The 24,139-nt window shown below is 27.1% G+C and overlaps 1 protein-coding gene across 4 annotated transcripts in view; it reads right to left on the bottom strand.

Annotated features, from left to right (window-relative positions):
- LOC100200890 (DNA excision repair protein ERCC-6-like) overlaps positions 1-24,139 on the bottom strand; it is an 83,519-nt gene that overhangs the window by 22,974 nt on the left and 36,406 nt on the right. For all 4 annotated transcript variants that reach the window (XM_065812703.1, XM_065812704.1, XM_065812705.1 and 1 more), the window contains exons 9-21: positions 20,506-20,614; positions 20,199-20,320; positions 15,856-16,084; positions 11,276-11,389; positions 11,057-11,105; positions 10,843-10,888; positions 10,573-10,716; positions 7,027-7,178; positions 6,104-6,192; positions 3,957-4,025; positions 3,507-3,772; positions 2,683-2,732; positions 1,051-1,079 (exon numbers count right to left, since the gene is read on the bottom strand). In XM_065812703.1, the coding sequence (XP_065668775.1) occupies positions 1,051-1,079; positions 2,683-2,732; positions 3,507-3,772; positions 3,957-4,025; positions 6,104-6,192; positions 7,027-7,178; positions 10,573-10,716; positions 10,843-10,888; positions 11,057-11,105; positions 11,276-11,389; positions 15,856-16,084; positions 20,199-20,320; positions 20,506-20,614 (1,468 nt within the window). The remainder of the gene's footprint in view (positions 1-1,050; positions 1,080-2,682; positions 2,733-3,506; positions 3,773-3,956; positions 4,026-6,103; positions 6,193-7,026; positions 7,179-10,572; positions 10,717-10,842; positions 10,889-11,056; positions 11,106-11,275; positions 11,390-15,855; positions 16,085-20,198; positions 20,321-20,505; positions 20,615-24,139) is intronic.

The following is a 24,139-nucleotide window of genomic DNA, read 5'->3' as shown; positions in this document are numbered from 1 at the left end:
TGGTGGATATGTGGTAATTGTAATAATAACAGCAAGAAGCGTTATTATGAATGCGAACTATGTGAAGTTGACTGTTAATATCTTCTACACTTTATGTGATTTATTGGTTTTTATTTCATGTACTTTGCAACAAGCAATAATTGTTGATTTTTGTATTTTGGTTAAACATAAATAAAATGAATTTTTTAAATATCTAATAAGATGCTTTGTTATTGAGTTTTTTGAAAGTAAACTAGATACTTTATATGGTATAAAGTTGTTTATTTATTTCTAATTTATAATTTAGCATAGGGATGCTGTAGGCAACGACTCATTTCCCTATTGGAAATGTTTCATTACTGGGAATTATATCCAAGCATTTAAACAACGCTTTTTGTTTTACTAAAAGCAACTATTCATGTTTTTAATTTATTTTTAATATACATATATTTTTAATAAAATTATTTTAGGTTTGTCAATATATGCAGACATTCTTCTATATTTATAGCTTTTTCGGGTTCCCTAATCGTAGAAACTACCCTTACTGCTTGACTGCCTTGAAACTTACTTAGGACCTCTCTTCTTTTATTAATTTTTTAGATTTGTCCCATTCAATCATTTTTTTTGTCCCATTCAATGAGTAGTTCTTAATGAATGGGAAAAATGCCATGGTCCAATAAAATTCTCTTTTTACCAATACCCATATGCGGAATCAATTTTTTTGTTTTTGTTTATCATAGTACGAGAGTTAATAGTTATCAAACTATTTTCAAAGTAATTTTTAAACAAATTTATCAACCTCAAAAAATGCATTTTACGAAAACTGTCCCATTCATTAAGGTTCTCCCCTACTACTTTATGGATGCCCTCTAACTTTACATAAAATATTGGCATGTATATTACATACTAATATTGTCATACATACAGTAATAAACATTAAATAGACATAAATTAAAATAAACAACACAAAAAAAATAATATAAATAATAAAATATAATATGAAATAAAAACATAAAATAACTTTATAAATAAATTAATAATATCAAACTACAACTGAAGTTGCATAAACACCTGAGAATGTTGATGTTCATGGATGGTCACTAAAAACAATTTGAAATATAAATATAACTTTAAACTACCAGTTAAAATGTGAAAAGTATAAACAATTAAAAAAAATCAAATAAATGGTTTGGGTTAATCAATTTCATAATCAAGGAAAAAACATAAATCAATTATCATATTAAAATAAAAACTGAAAGAAAATTTTAGGTTAATTATCATAACTAATGATAGTATAATTAGCTAATTTTAATTAATTTATATCTTCCACCTTTCAAGCTGATAAGCCATATCTTGTTAACTATTTCGATCTTAAAACAACAAAAAACAAAAAAATAGTAACACAGCCTTATTATTTATTTGTGTCAGTTTAAATACATACTTTCTCTTCCTGAAGGTCAGAGAGCAACTGCTAGGACATTTTTTTTCTAAACCTTCTTTTCCTTATTATAAGCATTACCTATTCTAAAACATGAAAAAGTAACTCTAACCACTACATTGATACGTTGAGCAAAATCTTTTCTATCTTATGAAGAAATATGAATTTCATAAAGGGGAGACCGGGGCAAGATGAAGAGCGGGGCAAGATGAATATTTTTAAACAGTCAGTCGAGGGCAAGATGATGAAGACAAGATGGCAAACTCGTTATCTTGCCCCGTGTTAGGTTAGCTTAAGCATTAGTTAACTATTATATCGCAATTTAAGGAGAGAAACTACCCCAAACAAAACTAGATTGCAATCAATTAAAGATAATTACAAAAATTCTCTTTGTAAGAGTTCAGTTGACAAAAAAAAAAGGAATAAGAGAATAGAATTTGGGTTTCTTAAATACAAATAAGCTAAATAATAAAACCATCATATAAACCATCCAGAAAAACTTAAAACTAATTCAGATGCACCAAAGAAGTTGGTTAGTGTTTTTGATTTCAAATCATTGTCTAAAAAAAATAGCTCAAGCATTCTAACAAGTTTAAAGAACTTTAAACAACCTTTAAAAGAACTGTTAAAACTAAGAGAAAAGCAGAAAGAATAACAAAAAAGTTTTTTGAAAACAGAGAAAAAAGCTTGTGAAGCTAAAAAGGGTGTAAATAAACTCAAGCTAAGTTCCTGTAGACCTATTTCTATAAAATCCAGGATATAGAATACTATATATTCTATAATATATTATTTTAATACATAATATAACTATATGTAAACCATTATAGAATAGGTGATTATTTTTGTGATAAAAGGTGATTATTTCTGTGATAGAAGGTGATTATTTCTGTGATAGAAGATGATTATTTCTGATCAATTATGATTAAATGCACTGATTGCTTATAACCTGATGCAATTGTCTATTGAGGCAAAAATAAATTTTAAATTCACCCTAAACCATCCAGTTCTGCATCATAAACATGTCACTTCAAACTTATTTTTCCACCATACAGTACCATACCATCTTTTTTATCTCAAATTTCATCATCACTTTTGGAAAGCTTCAAGTTTAAAATATCTCAAATTTTTACAATTTGCTTTTCAGTTATTAGAAAATTTTATTAAGTTAATTTTGCTTTTGAATGTTCAAAATGATAGTTTTAATTATAGATTTGATTCATTGTAGATCAGAACTTGGTTGTTACAAGTAATAAATTGAAACTTACTATTAAAAGGTTCAAGTGTTGTAATTTTTTCGTCTAGAGACAACTCTTCACTAAAAATAAATAAAATTTAACTATAAAGTTTAAAGTTTGTAATGTTGCAAACAATTTTTGTGCTAACTTACTCTAAATACTAATAGAAAATGATTTGTTTCGTTGAAAAGTAGTTTATTGAAAGCATAAATCATTTGTTTTGTTGAAAAGTAGTTTATTGAAAGCATAAATCATTTGTTTCGTTGAAAAGTAGTTTATTGAAAGCATAAATCATTTGTTTTGTTGAAAAGTAGTTTATTGAAAGCATAAATCATTTGTTTTGTTGAAAAGTAGTTTATTGAAAACATAAATCATTTGTTTCGCTGAAAAGTAGTTTATTGAAAACATAAATAGTTATGATGGAATACACAAAGAAAATAAAGTGCTTATAGGGACCACTAAAGCAAAAGTTCAACAATTTTTTGTCTGCAAAAATAAATCAATTTAGTAGAGAAATATTTAGTTTTAAATATTTATAATTTATATTAAAAAATAAAAATCTATGATTTTTTTCTGAACTTTTTTTTAGTTTCACATATATTTTGTTTTCAAATAATTTAATGATCAACTAAAAAACATATTTTCATCATCATCAACTAATAAGCTTGGTTCATGCATAGATGCATAGCTCATCAGATCTATTGTTAATTTTTTTTTTTTTTTCATTATTCAATATTTTTACTCCAAAATTAAGGTCAGTCTCTAAAATAAACAAAGACAAATAAAATCTAAATCACCCAGTCAGAAGAATGTTAACAAAAAATTTTATGTTAGCATTTAAAAATAAAATTTACGAGGCAATTTCTGCTTCATCAATGATTTCTTCATCAGTTTTTATCTTCAATTTGTTGATATTACTCACGACATCATCTATTTCATCTGAACTGCTCAAGGTAGTAGAACGAGATTGCAAATGGTTTGAGGTATCCACTAAAGGATCGGTTAATAAATTTCTGTCACTAATGATGGTTCTATTAAATTCCTTTGGAGCATTATCATCTGAATTAGTCTTTAAAGTTAAATTACTTAAATAATTGTTAGATATTTCATTATTTCGATTCTAAAAGTAAAATACTTTTTATAAGTCAAATTTAACTAATTTTTAATTAAAAACTACAACACAAACATAAGTATTTAACAAAAATAATTGCAATACAATATTTTTAGTATATAGAACAAAATAATATTTATATATATATACTTTTAAATATCAAGTAATCTTAAATAAGTAATAAAACAATAACCTTTTTTTGTGGCAACTTAATCTCGCATTCATTTTGTTCTCTAGATATTAGATTAATTGCACTCAAAACCTAAAAATTAAAACAATACACAAATAATGATCTTTATGTCAAATATCATACAATTGTTGTTAGATTTAACAACCAAATAAAATTTGTGGTTAAATAACAACCAACAGTATTTGATTATTATTTGTTTAACTTATGTTTAAACTTATATATACAACCCTCGGAATTAGGGTCGGCATTCGGCAATGCCGACCTAACTGCCGACCTGAAAGTGTTTGAGGTCAGCAAAAAATTGCCGACCTCGTTTCTATGTTTTACGGTTAGACCTTTGTATCAAATAATTTTTGCCGACCTGATGCCGACCTCTAAAAGATTGAGGTTGGCAAATTATTGCCAACCTCAATTTTCCTAATTCCGAGGGTTGTATATATATATATTTTTTATTTAATTAAAAAAACTTTTCCACCAGATTCAAAACAGTTGTATGATTTAAGCTGAACCGCTTATAAAGTTTTGCTTCATTTTTTCAAGAAAGAAATTTAAACATCAGAGAACTCTGTTTTGTATTGCTCAAAAACTTTTGTTTTGTCTTGCTTAATTCAAGATTTTACATTTCAAACAAATTCGATTGATTCCATCAATAAATTATCACCGTTTTAACAGTGCTTTTGGTGTGCATTCAAGGCAACATGAAACTCTTGTTACAACTTTAGATTGATTAGCAGAACTAAGACAACTTTATAGCTTATTGCTTAAGATGCCATACAAAATCTATGAGTCAAGTTCTCTATTAATTTAATACATTAATAAAGTACCTATAAATTATTACCACCTAATTATTTTAATATATCCTTTACATATATTCACTGTCTTTGAAATAGGGATGTACCGGAATTCAGGCTGGAATTTGTGTCTTTTAGATCAATTCGCTTCTGGCTGGAATTAAAATTTTTTTTTACTTTTTTCTATATGACATGTGACACAGGCTGTGTAAATAAATCAAAAAATCATTATCCTACAGAGCAATGAAGAACTACAGGTAAACCTAGGTGAAAAATACAAATGTAATTTTATTTGCAGAAATAGTAGTACTGCAAATACATTTGCAAAAATTACATGGGTATTTTTTACCAAGATTTACCTATAGTTCTTCATTGCTCTGTAGGATAATGATTTTTTGATTTATTTACTCAGCCTCTGTCACATTTCATAAAAAAAAGTAAAAAAAAAGTAAAAAAATTTTTTAATTCCACCCAGAAGCGAATTGATCTAAAAGACACAAATTCCTATATAAAGATAGAAACATGCTCGGCCTGAGCAGTGTTTGGATTTAGAAAAAATATTATTGCTAATTCTGAAGACTGCCTTGGCAAATACTTATGTATCAATTCAAAGAAATAAAAAATCAGGTTTAAATTCTCTGATTATTTTTTAATGTGCTTTCATTCAGTACCCTTTCATTTAATCACCTATCTTTTTGGACTTTATTGTTTTTCTCCAAACACAGCACTCTTCTTGATGTTGTTTCCTTTAGTCTCTCCACTGATAATTGCGCCTCCTACATAATCTCCTGGATTGGCATACTGATAAAAAGCGGTTTTAATCTAATAAATTTTCACAAACAAAAATTCTTATTTCCAAAATACAAACAAAGAAGAAAAACAACACAAGAAATTAAACACGAACAGATTAAAAACAACCAATCAAAATTTAGTTGCGTCAAATTTAAAAAATATTTTCATATGCTTTAATACCTATTTAATAATTCATTCAATTTTCAAACAATTTAAAAAAAAAAAAATCGTACTATTAAAAAAATACTATTAAATAATATTTATACAGGAAGTACAAATTTGTTTTATTAATTAATAACTAAATAATAATTACAAAAAAAAAACAAAAAAAAACAACGCTAATTATAATTAAAATTGAGTAATAATAGAGATAAAACTATGAGTGAGCAAATCAAAAATATATATCTTTATATTCAAAATTCAATAAAACATAAAATAACACAACAACATAAAGTTGCACTTTTAATAAGGTGATGGACATAGGTGATGGAAAAAGGTAATAGACATAGGTGACAGCGCCATACTGCTTATATAGTTCAAACTCTATTATTGTTAATAACTTATTACCTTCGCTTGAATATCTATTTCATGGTCAATGTTGTCATTATTTGCTTCTTGCGAAAACAACATGTCATGATGACTGATACCAAATATGCCTGAAATTATTTAGTATTAGATTATTTAGTATTCATTGTTATAGAAAAAACAACTAATTAAAACAGCATGCAACTTTGCGATTTTATAAAATCTATATACTTTTTATACAATATAAATATATATTTTACAATAACCTTTTGCCAATTTGCTTCAGTTTTTCAAATTTACATAAACTTTTTAAAAAAATGTGTTTTTGTGTTTGAATACTAAGTTTTATAAAATTGAAAAAGCTTAAAAGTTCACTTAAACTAAAAAATGTCTGAGCATAAAGATACTTTATGAGTGCCGAAAAATGTTTTACCTAAATTTAAAAATGTTTCACCTAAATATAAAAATACTTTACTTTATCTTAAAGATCCTTCATTTGAAACTTTAGCTGCTTTACCTGAGCTTTTTAACTTAAGCTAAAGATTCTAGAGATATCTGAGCCTAAATATATATATATATAATGATTAGTTGTTATAATTAATTTAAAGGATTGTTAACTAATACTTTGATAAAGAAAAAAAAAAATTTGGTCTTTTTATATTGGTTAATAATCAATGTTTAACAATACTTAAAATTAATATCAAAGTAATATAAGTTTCAAATTAAATAATCATATTACAAGAAAATGTTGTGATATTAACAACAAATCTAAGGAAGAAAGGATATAAGAAGGAAGAAATCTAAAAAGGAAAAAACATTTCATGAATAATCTACCTAATTATCGTCACTTATTTTTATAATTTGTTACTGGTTTATTCAGAAAACCATGCAATTACCAAATAACTATTAAGGCCTTGGAAAGAAAAGTATACAAAAAAAGCTTATCTAAAATTAGTAAAACTTACATGAGTTATTAAGAAATCGGAGATGTCTTTCAAATTCTATACTTTCTGAAACCATTTGATACGGATGCATTTCTTGAAGTTGAATTTGGGTGGTAGATACTCTTGGATCATCAAGATGAAATAACTCTCTTAATTCCAGGTTTGTAAAATATCTGCAAAATTGAAAACACAGATTTTTTTTATTCTAATAAAAATTAGAAGCATAAAATTTAGCAAAAACCAAACAAAAATTAAATATATAGCATATATATTTAATTTTTAAATATTAAATATATTATAAACTAAAAAAAAAAATTAATACAAAACACAACTGAGCAATTCCACGACCGTCACAGCGTGACACCCGTCATTTTTTTTGTCTTAAGCCTTTAATATTAAAATAGATATAAGAAGAATTTTTTTTTGCTTTTTAGTTAGCTAAAAACAGGTGCTACAAAAAACAAGAAGAAAAATTTGGGTGGATATATTGGCCTCTCATTCATGCAAGAAAATATAAAACGTCACAGCGTGACCAATATTTTCTCATTGTTTTTTAGTTTTTAGATCAACACCGTGATTCAGCTAATATAGATAGACTGAATTATTAACTTGGCATTAAACAAAAAGTTTAGACATTACTCTTACAAGCTTTATAGCTAAATTACATTTTTTAAATCAAATTTTAAACAGGCGCACCTTTAATTAACTAGTGGAAAACGTCACAGCGTGGCGTCACAGCGTGATCAGACACATTTGGGTAGTTATAAACCAGATAAATGGGCTGTTTTTAATAAATTTAAAACTTAGTAGAGAGGTATTAGAAAAATATATAATTACATCTTCATAAAAATAGTATTCTTCAGAACACGCCCATACTATATCAGTGTCTAATTGCGTCCATATTATATTGCTGTCATATAAACAACGTTTTAAAGTTTTTTAGTGATTTTATTTGTAGACATAAGTTGCTTGACTGAATACTTGGCACTAGAATAGGATGGCATTTGTATTTTCCCATTATTGTTGTTAATTAGGTTCCCTGCGAATATTCCTGGTTTTGCTGGTGTTTATGTAAATAACTCATCAATTTTAAATTTTTAAATTGTATTTATAATATCTTCTATAGAAACAAAATAGACATTGAAATTAGTCTCATTTTTAACAGCTTCATGAAAAGTTATGGCATCAGTTATTATATATTTTCTCTGGATTATTTTTTGCGTTGCTACTCTTTTAACGGTCCCACCAATAGCATGTACCGATCCTTTGCCCATGTGAAGCAGCAAAAAAGTTTCAGAATAATTTTAAATCATGCTGCTCTTCCAACCAGGGTATTGCTGATGCAATAAAACGATATTTAAATTGATTACTTGGCTCGTCTGTTTAAATCTGTAGTATTTTAACACTTGATTCAATATGGTTATATAATAAATTATGAACAAATACAAGAATAAATTTTTTTGAATGGGTTAAACCATCTGAAGCTATGTCAGATGACGAGAATAAATTTTGGTACTAAAATACAGCAGTAAACACAGTAACTTGCTTCTTGTACCAATGTGCTGACTGCACTTCATCTTGCCACAAAGTTGAAAAATTTTCAGCAAAATTCACTTGAAGGACGGCTGTGTCTGGCTTACTTTGAGGTTGGATCTTATGATCACGATGTCTTTGATTGTTTCTGTTTAATAAAATAATGCCAAAGAAATGAAGCTAAAGATTTTGAAAAGGTGCTATAAAGATCATCAACTATTCTCTTTTTTTGAATCTTTTTAATATATTATTTTCCATTACCTTCTGCAACTTTTTTCCATTGGTACCATGTAATGCATTTATTCTTGTCAATTTCATTCAAAACATATAGATTATGAAACTTTGCAGCATCTTTGCATGTAGTACACATATCATTATAACAAATGTCTTTTTCACTATCATACACAATGCTAAGAAGAAATTCATGTGAATACAATAGAAAATTTAAATCAAACTTGTGCAGGGCTTCAAGGATAAGAATTATATTTTAATGTCGTTGACAACAACAAACATTTCTTGACATTGAACTAGACAAAAGCACATGTGATGGGCGTAAACTTGCAAACTTTGATTTTCCAACTGATTCTTCAGGACAATCACATTTAAAAACAGCATAAGCTTCAATAACATTCACATACAAATGATGTTTTTGCAGTTTTTTCTTGTTCTTTAATATCACCACAATGGTGTCTCTTTTACCGGATGCTTGACGGGATATATCATCACGCTGGTAAAAATCAAGAACCAATTTTAGAGTTAAAGCATCTAATGCATTTTCATTAAGTATTTTTTCTGGACTAGGGGTTTCATTCATTTTTGTTAAAAGATTTTGTACAACTTTTGCCGTCTTTCTGGGTGATTTTGGTAGTGCTGATTCGGCTCTCTTAACAACTTTTCCAAGAGTGCTTGAAGATTTGTAAGAGGGTTTTTTCTTTAAATACTTTTTCGCCAAATTTTTCTAACTGCCTTTCACGATAATTCCTTTAACGTTAAGCATGAGTAAGAGACATATTAAACCCTTGAAAGATTAAAAAAAAGCAACACAATAGTTATGGAGATGGACGTATTACATCCAAGGCTCAATGGAGTTACAACTATCCTTTACAGAGAGGCTCTATGTATCCCAAATCAGAGCCTCAAGGATAACTGAGCAAATGTTGCCTATCGAAAACATACCTATATTTCGTAGTTTTTGTAGAAAACCCAAAGAAAGTCAACTGCAAAATAATCTGCCCGATTAAAGTTGATAAAAAATAAATTGTGGTTTCAGTTAAGCAGTTTTGAATATTGTTTTAAATTTTATTAAAAAATTGTCACACCGTGACGTCACGGCGTGACATAAAAAGATTCTAAAAATAACTTGAGCTAATTATTTTTTTAAACATGTTAGTTTTTATTTAGATGTACTAGATAGAGTTCTCATTGCACTGGAATTTCGAAATCCTAAATTTTATTGGTTGTCTTAGAAATCAAACTATTGGTACCCTAATTGTCACAGCGTGACATGTCACAGCATGACAATAGTGGTAATAACATTTGATTAAAATAAATGGTTTTCTAAATTCGTCTCGCAATAAGTGTGTTTTTATCATAATTAGCAATTATTAGTGCAGCTAAAAACCTGATTGCAATGAGCAAGACAGTTTTTGAACTTTTTATAGGTTCAATTGAACTTCGGCGATTAAAAACGATTCAAATTATCGCAAAAACGCATATTTTTACCTTCTGTTTCAGCCCATATAATTTTTTATGATAGCGGCATACTATAACAAACTATATATTTCTTGAAAGAGGAAAAGTAGAGCTTTCTACTGATATATAGTATTATGTATATTGGCTTCGTTTAACTTTTTCATTTTTTGTGAGACGGTCGTGGAATTGCTCAACTAACATATTTTAATATTAATTTGATAAATTAATTTGAAACTAATATATTACTTTGATATTAGAATTAAGTATTATTAAACATTGATTATTAAAAATTATAATTATCAACAATTATAACTGATAATATGAAAACAATAAGCCTATAACCTGTAAGGATTATCAGATGCACCTGTTGTTTGTTTCATGATTGCATTTTTAAAAATTTGTTTTCTATAAATTTTTTCTTCAACCGAGCCACAAGTCACTAGACGATATACAACAACATCTTTTTCTTGACCTATCCTATACACTCTAATAATAAAAAAAATTTGTGTAGTTTGCACAAGAGTCAGTATAATGTTTGATTATATGGCAAAGATTATCATATAAAGAAAATTGAAAAGACAATTAAAGAAAAAATCACAACTTCATATCTACCTATCCACTGCTTGAGCATCGGTTCCCGGATTCCAACTCGGATCAACTACAACATAAAACATTATAAATTAAATAAACAACTTACTTAAAAAAAAAAAATAAAAAATAAAAAACATTATTTATAACTAATTACTGCATACTTTTAATATTTAAATTATTTATTATGTGTAAAATTTTTTTATTGTTATTAGAAAAAGTATAAAAACAGCATTACATATAACAAGTCGATCTGCACAGGTAAGTGTTATGCCAACACTGCCAATCTAAACGTAATTTCTTGAACATACAAACAATTAAATAAAAAAATAGTTGAATATTTTTTAAAGCAGTATTTTAACATTACTTTAAACATCTATTTCTAAATGCCAGACAAAATTTTATAAATTAAAATCTATAAACAAAAAAAAAAACTTTTAAAAATAAATAAAATAACCTGAGTTGTCATTAACAAAACATTATATCTTAGATCTTCTTTAAATTTATCTAGTACATTCTCTCGATCTTGAGGATTTTTCATTCTGCCATCAACTCGCAAAATTAAATGGCCCTGTAAATAAATAATTTACAATACGAATCCATTAGTAAAATCTATATTAAAAATTAATGAAGAGAATTTTTTTTATTTTTTGGCTCTATCTTATTCCTAATATTCTGAAAAATAACTTTTTTTTTTATTGCTGAATACAAATTACCAAAAACACTTTCTTTTCTGATATTTACTTTTTCAAGGTAATTTTTTTTAGTTCTAAATTCCAAAAACCTTAGTCTTTTTTAAGGTTATAATTTTAGAAGGAGTCTAATCAAGAAAAGTCATTCTTTTTTTTTTTTTTTTTTAGATTATTCACCTCCCCAAGGCCCGAGGGGGCCACTACAGTCGAGGAGGATACTCATTTTTTTGTGTGTTTTTTTCTTTTATTATTATTATTTTTTTTTTAGTTGTTATTCGTGGTGCAACCCTCTCTCAACTCTTTAACTCCGAAACACGAACCTTGAAGTGCAAGGCCGCTGCGCGGAGAAAAAAAGTTAAGCGCGGTACTTCCAGGGACATGGTGGGAGTCGAACTCCGAACCTCTCGCTTACAAAGCGAGCGCTCTTACCACTACACCACTACCGCATTCATGATACTACTAAAAGTCATACACATCTACTACTAAAAGTTAATCATGATGACTTATTAAATAGGATGTTAATTTACGATTATTACTATTTCTATAACATTTTTGTCATTTTGAAAAAAAAAATTTTATTCAAGTATAAAATTTCAAAGAAAAAACTAAATAAAATGTGAGCAACAATTTTAATAAACTGCAAGTATGTTACATGATATAGATGATTGTGCAAGGACTGCTCTAGAAGAAAAATTTACATAAATTAACTATTATTTACATGAATTAATTAAATAAATTACATGAATTTCTGATTTATATATATATATATATATATATATATATATATATATATATATATATATATATATATATATATATATATATATATATATATATATATATATGCATGTATATATATATATAAATTTAATTTTGCTGTGTGCATTCAGCAAGAGTGCTCGATGAATGATATCAGAGCTATATAATTGATTTTTTGACAAGATTAAATAAAAATGACTACATAATTTTTACTGCTAAAAGTTTCATACGTTTTGCAATCGTCAGGAAAAAAATAAATTGTTTTTTTTGTTAAAAAAATATACTCATAATACATATCGTGACATTCAAAAACAGTTATAAAACTGCTCCTATTTACAAAAGTAGTTTGGTTTTTTAATCTTTGAACTCGTGGTTGTCAAGTAAGAACTTGTTTTCGAGATGGCACTTAGAGATTAGATTCAGTTTCTTTATTTAATAATTCTTGTGCACCTTTGTATGATATTATGCAAAATTTTTCATGAAGGCAAAATAAGCAGTTTTTTGTTATGTCTCTGTAAGCAGGAACTTGTTTAAATATTGACCAGGTTAATTTGGGTGTTATTTTTAAGTTTTCTTTTATCTGCTATATATACTTTGAAAAGTGGTTGAATTTTTTAGCTTTTTGTTTGTGAATGAGTGTTTGTGGTTAGCCCAACTTTTTTTCCATTCACCTTTTGTTACGCCAATACATACTTTTTCTGGAGTGTTGGGGGGAGGGGGGAATAATATACATTTATAAATAACATTAGAAGCTCTACGTTTTCCTATTATAGGGCAGTTTTCTTTATTTATTCAGTTGCAGGATGGGTATCCTTTTGGTCTTACTGAAATGATTTTCTTGTTGTGGCTTTTTATTATTCTTTTGATATTTTTGGTGCAGCTGTAACTCACTTTGTTGGTATTTTAATTTAATAGTTTAATTAGGGGGTGGGATGTAGGAGAATGTTTGTTGATTAAGTTTAGGAAGAGTAGCTTTGCCAATGTAACAGGATTTACATTCTGCACAAACACATTTTTTTTTTAAACATTTTCACTTCCAACAAAGCTGCAAGCAACCACTATTAATGTTGGAAGTTACTGGAAGAAAAAGATGAAGTTTATAGAGCAAGATAACGATTAACAGACAACTTAAAAGATTGCATACTATATAAATCAGGAAAATAAGATGAAGGAAGCGAACTCCAAAGAACTGATTTTTGAGGAAAAAACCTAGACAAATATTGTCTAATTTTTGGAGCACTTAGGAGTCACAGCAAAAGGATGAGACTTTGAATGAATGATGAGTAACACAAGAATGAATTTTGGTAAATGGCACTAGAGACGCTAGCTCTTTAGAGCAGTGCCCATTATAGCGTTTATAGAAAAGAGAAGCAACATTACCATTATGTGATAGTGGTTATAGGTTGGCTGCAACAGCTGGTCCAACTATGTTTACAATGAGTATTTGCACCTTGCCTTAAAGAGAAAGGGCATCATTGGCAGATCCACCCCAGATATGGCAACAGTATTCCATAAAAGGATGAATTTGAGATTTATAGAGATAAAGAATAGAATCCTGAGTAAGAAAGCGTATAGAATGATAAAGAGATGCAACCTTAGCAGGTGCTAATTTTGAAATTGATTTGATATATGGTCTCCAAGAAAGATCAGAAGTAATAGTTAATCCTAGAAAGTGAAGGGTAGATGACTCATGAGTACATTACCATTCATAAATATAGGAAGATCTAGATTATTGCGATAATGATAAGTTGAAAAAATTTTCTGAGTTAAAGTTCACCAGCCACTGAGAGCCCCATGCTGTAACAGAAGTGAGATCTTTTTCAAGCTCAAATTCCCCCTCCAAGCAATAATAGAGTGTTGGCTTCTTATTAAGATAAGAACAAATGGTAGTATCATTAGCAAACAATGCCACCTTAGATGTGAGAATTTTAGGGAGATTGTTATTATAAATTTAAAAAGTATAGAGCCAAGGATAGAACCTTGAGGAGCCCCTGAAGTTACAGGATATGAAGAAGAGTGCTGTCCATTGAGGACAACTTTTATACTATGATTTGTAAGAAAGGATTCAATAACCTTAAAGATTTTACCTGATACACCATAAAAGGAGAGCTTATAGAGAAGACCAGCATGCCAAACTTTATCAAAAGTTTTAAAAATGCCAAGAGCAATAGCCTTAACATCTCCACATCTAATGCATGACCTATTAACTTTTATCATAATTAAAAATATATTTTTATAAATTTTCATTACTACATCTCAATAAAAATTACTCAGTAAAAAAATATATATATATTTATTGTGCTTGACACTTTTTTACTCCGGATTCTATTCTTTATATCTATAATCTCAAATCCATCCTTGTAATACTGTTGTCATATCTGGGGCAGATCTTCCAATGATGCACTCCTCTTTTAGGCAAGGTGTAAAACGCATTGTAAACATCATTGGACCTGCTCTTGCAGCCAACCTCTAACCATTACCACATTGTTGTAATGTTGCTTCTCTTTCTCTTTTCTACAAATACTATAATTGGCACTGCTCTAAAGAGCTAGCGTCTGTTGTGCCATCTACTAAAAATCATTCTCGTGTTACATACCATTCAATTAAGTCTCATCCTTTTTCTGTGACTGTTCCAAAGTGCTCCAAAAACTCTTATTTGTCTAGTTTTTTTACGCGAACATCAGTTCTATCGAACTCACTTCCTTCATCTTGCTTCCCTAATTCATATAATTTGCAACCTTTTAAGTCATCTGTCAATTGTTATCTTGCTCTATAAACTTCATCTTTTCTCTTCCAGTAACTTCCAACTTTAATAGTGGTTGCTTGCAGCCTTGTTGAAAGCAAAATATATATATATTTTTAACTTTACTTGCCTCCCCAAGGACTAAAGTATATATATATATATATCCATAACATTTTTTGAGAAGTGTTGATTGTTGTATGTAGTTTTGCAAATATTTGAGTTTAGTATATCAGTTGTAATGAATATGCACATTTTATTGATGTTAATACATCAGATGACAACACGGTGTTGCTTTTTTTTATGCTTGTAATCTATTTGATAACTTCAGTTGCGTTTTAGCATTGGTTTAAATTTAACTTTTATTTATCTAAGTGTGTTTTGCTGACAATGCTAAATTCACTTTTTAGGAGTCTTTTTGTATGTTTATGTTTTCTTTTAAATGTTTGGTGTGATCTTCAGGGGGATAGTTGGTGAATGTTGTTAGTTTTGTCAGCAAATATTAGGATATTTGGGTCTGACTTTTTTGATACATGGTTCCTTAGTTTACACTTCACTGATATCACCAAGTTAAACAGTTCTGTGTCAAAATTTTATATTCCCCTGCTTTTATAGTTGTTTGACTTATAAATCCAAGAATTTCATTTCTGACAAAGAAATACAGATGCTTTTATTAATCCCACCTTGTTATTACTTCAGTCCTAGAAATCAACAGAATAGAACCTATTTCATTATTCCATGTTCATGTATTCAAGCTAGTTTTTGTCCAGATAAAATTTATAATATATGAATGTAATTTAATAAATAAAAAAAATAAAAAGTTTTTAAAAAATACTTTCTTCTTACCAATTCACTTAAAACTTTTTGGATAATATCCAGCATTTTTATCGATTGACTAAATATAACAGTACGATGATTTTCAGCTTTCAAATTATCCATTAGACAAACAAGAAAAACCATTTTGCCACTGTCTTTAATTAAACTTTCAACAGACAAATCATCAACCCTTTCAATAACTTTATTTTCTTCCTCATCAAGATCATCTTCTGTTTCATCATTAATACCCAGTATCAATCTAAAAACAAAATTTTTACTCTTTAAGAGAGATGATGCATTCAATATTTTGTAAATATTTATAACAGTGTTCTTTTTACAACCTGACAGGGTCAACTTTAGATATAGAAAAAACAATTTACAATGTAAATCATACTTTGCAGGGAATAAGAAAATTGGAAAAGTTAATTGCTTCCTTACTACTAAAGGAAGCAATCTGATTTGTTTAAAATAAAACTCTGCAGTGTCAACTTTACTTTGCAGCATCTCCAGCAATTATTTGATTGGTTGCAAATGTATGCAGTTGTATCAGGATATAACTAAAGTATTTAAAAAAAATTATATTCGTGTTAAATCATTATAGAGTACAAAATAAAGTGCTTTATGGTTTTTAACATCAAAGCTTGAAATTTGATTGAAAATGTTCTGAAAAGATTTGAAATTCTTTTGTTAATTGACTCAAATTATGTTCTTATTTGTTTCTTAATTTTTACCATACGACCCTTAAGATCGTATTAGTTAAAATGCATATAACAATCTTATGACCAGTTAACTTCGTATTTGCATTAAGACAAGTAAAACTAAAATATGGGTTTCTCTCTGTTATCGCAAAAATTGTTACCTACCCCCCCAAAAATTGTTACCAAAAATTGTTACCTCTCCTTTAATTTTTTTGTTTGCACAGCAGGCGCAGTTATGTCACTTACAACATGGCATATGGCACTTTTTTTTTTTGACAAGGTAAATTAAAAACCTGCATTATTATTTTTTATAGTAGAGTTAATAACATTAGTTAACAACCAAAGTGTATTGGTTATAAATTCAGCAAGCTATAACTTATTTTTCTATGCTGAAAAAGAATTATTAAAAAAAGTTTAGATTTAGTTTTTATGATTACAATGTTAAACATTAAGTTTTCTTTAAAAATGGTTTTTTTAAACAAACAGTTTATTTTAATTTCAGTTTGCTGAGTAATCACATTTACAACAACTTCCTGTTAAGTCATTATTGTTTACAAAAATTTACAATTTCAACACACTCAGATTAATATTGTGCACAATATTAAAATTAGCCACAGACAAACTTTTGAGTTGTGCATATGAGTTTTTTATGTCAGTTTTTTCAGTTTTTTATGTCAGTTAGCATTTATAATATCAAAATGCTTTGAAAGTGTGTAAATACAGCTAACAAAAAGCTAATGCTTTGAAAGTGTGTAAATACAGCTAAAAAAAATTAATAAGCACACTTTTTCTGCATACTTTGATCTCTATTTATTTTGAAAGACAAAATCTGAATTTACCATCTTTGCACTTTAAGAAAGAAAATTGTCTCAGTGTTAGTTGCGCAGATTACTTAATTGGTAAACACATAACATAAGTATCACTAACGTAGATGGCAATTATGTAAAATTTCTCCATTTTATTCTATATGTGATAATATTGTTACAAATACAACATTGTAACTATAACTTTCATGTTACAATTTTTCTATTTCAAAAAGAAACAATTCAACATATCCACAGAATAAACAAAGTAAACTGCAATAAATTCTTCACAATGAATAAGTAAATATGTGAGGATGATAATAATGGGTTTAGGTAAGTCTCCTTTTTAATTTTTAAATAATTCAACGTATATAACTTCATGAACTAAATAAAAATGATTAAAAGTACTAATAAAATTATAACAATTTAAATTACATTGTTAATAATATTTATTACATAAACAGATATATCATTGTTAATAATAAAACAATGTAATTTAAATTGTTATAATAACTTAAATAGCTATTTTAATTAGTATAAAGTTTAAAAATTACGGCAATTAGAAAACCATATCATTAAAGAATTCTTAAATCAATTATAATAGCAAGAACTATACCTAAAAACAGATTAATGTGCACATTATGTAATACAGAAACCGTTAAATACTTTGGTTCACACATTTTAGCCAGGCATTGTAAAAAGACAACTGTATTGTATTGCGGGTTAATAAAAAAAAAATTAAAAAAAAAAGTTAAAAATTAATAAAATCACAATTAAAAAATCTTTTGATATTAAAAAAGCTTTTTTTTTTAACATAAAAGTTGCATATTTTTTCAATTCATTACCACGATTTTTAAAAACCTGAAAAATGAAAATAATCCTGTACAAGAAATATAATTAATTTTTATACTGTATTTTAAAAGTAAAGATATGTTTAATATAGTAAATAAAATCTATTATTAAAAAAAAGATTAGTAAAAAATAATATATAAGTATACAATATTGGTTATTGTTTCTTAATTTTGAAAAACTTTGTAAAACTAAAAACAGGAACCTATACAGAACCTGTTGATAATATCAACTCAGATAAAATGTATAAGGCTGCTTTAGTACTGGTTTTGGCTGATTGTTAAATTAAGACAATTTTTAGCAAACAGATATTCACTGAAATGGTCATGGCAAGTAAAATTTATATCTATTATATATTATATTAAATGAGGCTATTTTAACACCGTTTTTGCCCATTTGTTAAATTATGATCTTATACTGCTGATTTAGGTGAGCAATGTGATGTCATACTGAAATAGCCTGCTGCCGGGGGCTTCAGTACATACATTGACTGACAAATAGCCTGATTTGCAGTGGAACCTGACTCGCAGTGGAGTGTTTGTGAATGTGGTATGATCGGGTGGTATTGGACACATGTTTGGAGAGTGGTTGCGGACAACTTAATCTGTTCATATATTAAAAATGAGCAAATTTTTTATATAAATAAAAATATATTCAATAATACACAAAATAGTAATTCATTTAATTCCAATAAAAAGACCTGAGATTTGAAAAAAAGTGTTTATTTTCATTAATAAAAGGCTGATGTTTATATTTCTAAATGATATTTTCATTCCTATTCCTTATATATCAAAGGCAATTTTTAAAGTCGATTTTTTTTAAATGTGTTGAGAACAGTCCAAAGCTAATTTTTAATATATTATATTTGTCATACAGGTAAATATTAAATATTATTATAATATTATATACATTTAAATAATAAATTTTATTATTATATTATTATATATATTTAAATATTAAATATTATTATGATAATAATCTCTATAAAAATACCAACTTTATGTAAAAAAAAGCAATTTTTTTAAATGAGGTAGTTTCTATATAACTTTTTTTTTAATTTTTACAATTTTAATTAAAAAAGTGATTTTTAGAGAAATATAAAAATTTCAATGAAATATTAAGTTAGTGACTATTTTACTTGTGGTTCTTTATTTTCTAGATAAATTGTGCGCATAATTTTATTACAGAATAATAAAAAATTAAAAAATACTTAATAATTATTTGATTTAAAAATAGAAATTTTTTACTTATGTTGTTGTTGTTTTGCTTTTTTTTAAAAAAGATTTCTACAGATTATATACAATCATTTCATCTACAACATGTAAATTAATCACTGACATAATGTACAATGTTTTTAATAAATTATTACTAACATTGTAGATTATGTTAGTGAGTATTTTTCATTTGCATTTAAAATATTTGCATTTGCATATAATATATTCATTTATTAATTACAATCAGTATAAAAGAATAATAAAATGATTTGTTTTTCATTCACATTTATATCTTCGATAGCTCAATGGTTAGATGTGTTGTCCTCCTAACATCAACACCCTAACATTTCTATGAGTTTAAATCCACCCATATGCAAAAATACATTTTTCAGTTTTTTCAATTTTGCTGCTATTTTAAATACAAACCGTAACAGTTTAAGCAAAAAAGACTTAAAATTGTAAAAAAAGACAAAAAAAAAACATATCATACATAATCCTTACACCAGCTGCAAACTCAACTTATGCTAAAGATATTTACAATTACAGAGGTTTGTACATAATGCCACAAATGAACATTTTACATTTGCGTAATTTTAAATGACAAATTATTACACATATTTATACATCTATAAATAAATATTTTATATTTCCTTATAAAAAAGTGATTAGAGACTCTTTTCCACCATTACCTCAGCTTTAATAGCTGCCAAAAGTTTCGTGTCAAACACTCATGAGTAGGGGCTACTACTTTGAAGTTTAGCATTATTTTAAAAAGAGTCAATTCTTATATAATATGATAAAATAAAAACCTTGTTTCATGCTCTTCTGAACCAGTTAAAAGCTTTGAAAGTGTAGATTGTAACCGTGGGTGATCAGAAATCTTTTTTAGCAATTGAAGTTCTGCAAGAGGACTTCGTGTTGACATTAGAGTCTAAAACAAAACAATAGATTTTAGGAAATTCCAAAAAATTTAGTAAAACTAGGTTTATATAAAAATATTAAAACTTAATTGAAAGGGCAAATTTATGTATGTTTATTTGAAAATAGAAATTTATAGAGAGTAAATATGATAAAAAAAAAAAAAAAAAAAAAAAAACTCTAAATGTAAATACAAACTTGTTTGACTCTTTCTGATTGTATAAATCCATGGTAGAGTTTCTGCTGCAGCTCAGACAAATAAACCCAAACAACTAAATCATACTTTTTGGATTTCAACCTATTTAAACTAAGACATTTTTTAAAGTCTTTAAGATATTAGATATATAGAGAATTTTTCAAAAAAACTTAAATTATAGAATTTATTCAAAAAAATAAAATCAAAATAATACAGCCTTTACCATAAAACTAAAAGGTAAACAGTAAAACTTATAAAGTGTTTATTTAAAAATTAAAAAAACGTGAAAGTGGAGAAAAAAAGGTAACGGGATGGTATTTGGTAAATTAAAAATACCATCACACCTATCAATGTTATATATAGAGATTTATAAAAAGGTGACTGGATGGCATCCCGCTCCACTTTGAGCACTGCACACATATATATGCATACAAGGGTGTTTCATTCATGACAATTTTTTGAAAATAGTTGTGTTACTTGCATATTGAGGTAAATAATGGGCAAAAAACACATCTGTAAATTGAAAAAATCTGCCAAAAAATGATGTTTTTCACACTTTTATCAACTTTAAATTTTTATAACTTGAAAAATAATTAACTTTATGTTATGTTACTTGGGTTATATAATAAAGGTTATCAAACAAACATTTGGCAAAATTTTCAAAAAAAATGCCTTATGTCTAAAAGAATGTACAAAACTCACAAACTAGATGCAATTCACAATGAGAGATTTATGACACATTGTATATTTATTTTAGAAATGGAACTCTTATCTGATAAATTTATTATGTCTACTAATGAGCAAATTATAATTTGTTCCAAAACTTAGCCACCACATGGCTAAGTTTTAGAATTAGGCTTTGTTATGGATCCTAAATTGTTACTTCTTTCAAAAAACACGACTTTCAAATTTGAGTCAGATTTAAAGGTTTCATCTTCATTTTTAAGATACAAAACAAATCACCTTGTACTTACATAATTGTAATTTACAATAATAATATATCTACATAACCTATATCACTTATTAATAGTCTTATACTTTTATTCTAGGGTTAGGTTTAGTTAATTTTTAATTTTAACTCTTGCCAGAAAGTGATATTTGTAAGGTATGAACATCTTGGTTATATGCTCTCCGTGGCGCTTTGTGATATGATTGTAAGGATTTCTTGGAGCACCTAAGCAACCACAAAAAAATAACAAAAAAGATTTCATGTCTTTTGACATGTGCAGACCTTTCTAGAAAAAATAGTATAATTTTTGACAGCTCTTTTTCATTGCTCTAGTCTTTTAAAGATATCAGCTAAAAAATTTAATTTAAAGTTTCAAAAAGCCTTCTCTTTTCCAGCAAATATAATTTCAGCTTTGTGTCAGATTTGCAATTGATAAAATATTCTTTGAGTGGCAGATGTATGAATTTCTTAAAAGAATGGATTAAGCCACACCTTTAATACTTTGATCTTTTACTTTTGCAACACATTAAAATTAAAACTTTCAAAAATTAAAACTTTCATGAAAAGCACAGACAATTCTTTTGTTCTCAACCCACAATGAAGTATCTAATCTAAAATCTAAGAATAATATACAATACAATCATCTAAAAGAATAAGATTGTTTGATTTTCTTGTGATCAAAAATAATGCAGGATTTTATTGACTCTTGTTAGCCATCTGACATAATGGATACTCCTTGGGTGTTTATTTGAAAATAGAAATTGTTTCCTTTGATACTCCAATAACATTTCCTGATTGAGAAACATATATATGATCAATATAATTTTTATTGTGTTTCAATATTTTTGTTCTTATTATTTTTATTGACAATCATTTTATATATGAGTTTGTTCCATTATCTGGCACAATTTTAGATACTTATGTCTGTTTTATGGCAATTAAGTACTTTATACAAATTATGATAATAATTCCTTGTAATCTTTACTTGAAAATTATGCTGGCATATAAACTTATTTATCTTGAGTTATAGCTGATGCTACACAAAAACTATTTGAAACATGATTCACATAATTGGATTTTCTCTAAAATTTTGTTTGTGACTTCTTGGTTTTCGATCAAGCCAAAAATCCCATTCTAAAAATTGAACTTTGACTTTCAAAATAGGAATATATGATGGATAATACCCTTAGTGTTTAAGAGTAATCAAAATGAATATGTTTTCTTGATATGATAATATTCTATCTTATTTGCCTTTTGTTATTTATAATTTAATTTTAAAGGGTATGTTAAAGGTTTTTGGTCAACAGATTTTTACTTAAAGAAAACAAAGCATTAATAACAATGTATAAAACTAAATGTGATATCAGACTGATATCACACTAGGTAGAACTTTCAGTTCACAATTAAGATATTCAAGGTCCCTTTGCCTCTGGAAGTGCCTAAACCTGTTTTTCTGCACAGCAGCCTTGTTTAACAAGATTTTTGAAGTTTTTGTGTTAAAGGTTAAGATAAAATTCCAAAAAAAAAAAAAAAAAAAGTTGCATTATCTATTGTAATGTTATGTATATGAATTTTAATGTTATAGACCATTGGTCATAAATTAAAGCTTGCTTTTTTATAAAGCATTAATTCAAAATAAAATGAAAACTAAAATGTATTTTGTTTTTTTATTTTTCATTAATATAGGTAAAATCTATGTGCATTATGAAAATCTTTAAAAAAAAATCTAAACATAATGATTTTGATAGCAAAAGGAAAAAAATTATGAAACATGTTATTTTAATTTAAAAAAAAGATTGGTTAAAAGTTAAGGATATATTTCAAATAATATATCAGAACAATAATTTACAAATAGAAAACCATTGAAAGAAAAAAAAAAAAATTCAACATTTTGAAGAACCACCTTTCTGTAGTAAGAATTGATTTACTCACTTTGGCATTGAATTTACAAGATTTGGAGATATTTCTTTAGGCACATTGTCAAGCAATTTCTTTATTTCAATTTTTAGTTGTTCAACATTTGAAATTTTAATTTTTCCAAGATGATGATCTAACCATGACCATAAATTTTCAATACAATTTAGGTCTGGGCTTTTATCAGGTCACAATATTATTGAAATTTGGTTGTCATCAAACAATTGTTTACATATTTTTGCAGTATGGCATGATGAACCATCTTGTTGATAGATAATATTGCTGTTTTCTTCTTTAAATATATCAATTAAGAGAAGGCAGTTTCAATATATCTATCAGCATTAAGTCGACCTTCAAATAATCGATAGCATCCAAGTCCTGCATAAATCATGCAGAACATAATGCCTCTACTGCCACTGCCTTGCTTGGTTCATATTAATGCACAATTCGAATCAAATCTTTCTTGGAATGATTGCCATAGCATAACATGCCAATTTTTTTTTTAAACATCTTCGCTTCCAACAAGGCTGCAAGCAACCACTAATTAAAGTTGGAAGTTACTGAGAAGAGAAAAGATGAAGATTGTAGAGCAAGATAACGATTGACGGACGACTTAAAGGATAGCAAATTATATGAATCAGGAAAGCAAGATGAAGGAAGCAAATTCCAAAGAGCTGATGTTCGAGGAAAAAAACTAGACAAATAAGAGTTTTTGGAGCACTTAAAAAAAAAAAAAAGTTGTCCTCGATAGAAAAAGAGTGTTTTCTATCGAG

This window comes from Hydra vulgaris, chromosome 12 (genome assembly GCF_038396675.1).
Source record: "Hydra vulgaris chromosome 12, alternate assembly HydraT2T_AEP".
In the NCBI taxonomy this organism is placed as follows: domain Eukaryota; kingdom Metazoa; phylum Cnidaria; class Hydrozoa; order Anthoathecata; family Hydridae; genus Hydra; species Hydra vulgaris.
Note: the sequence above shows the minus strand (reverse complement) of the source record. Positions and strands in the feature narration are given on the sequence as shown.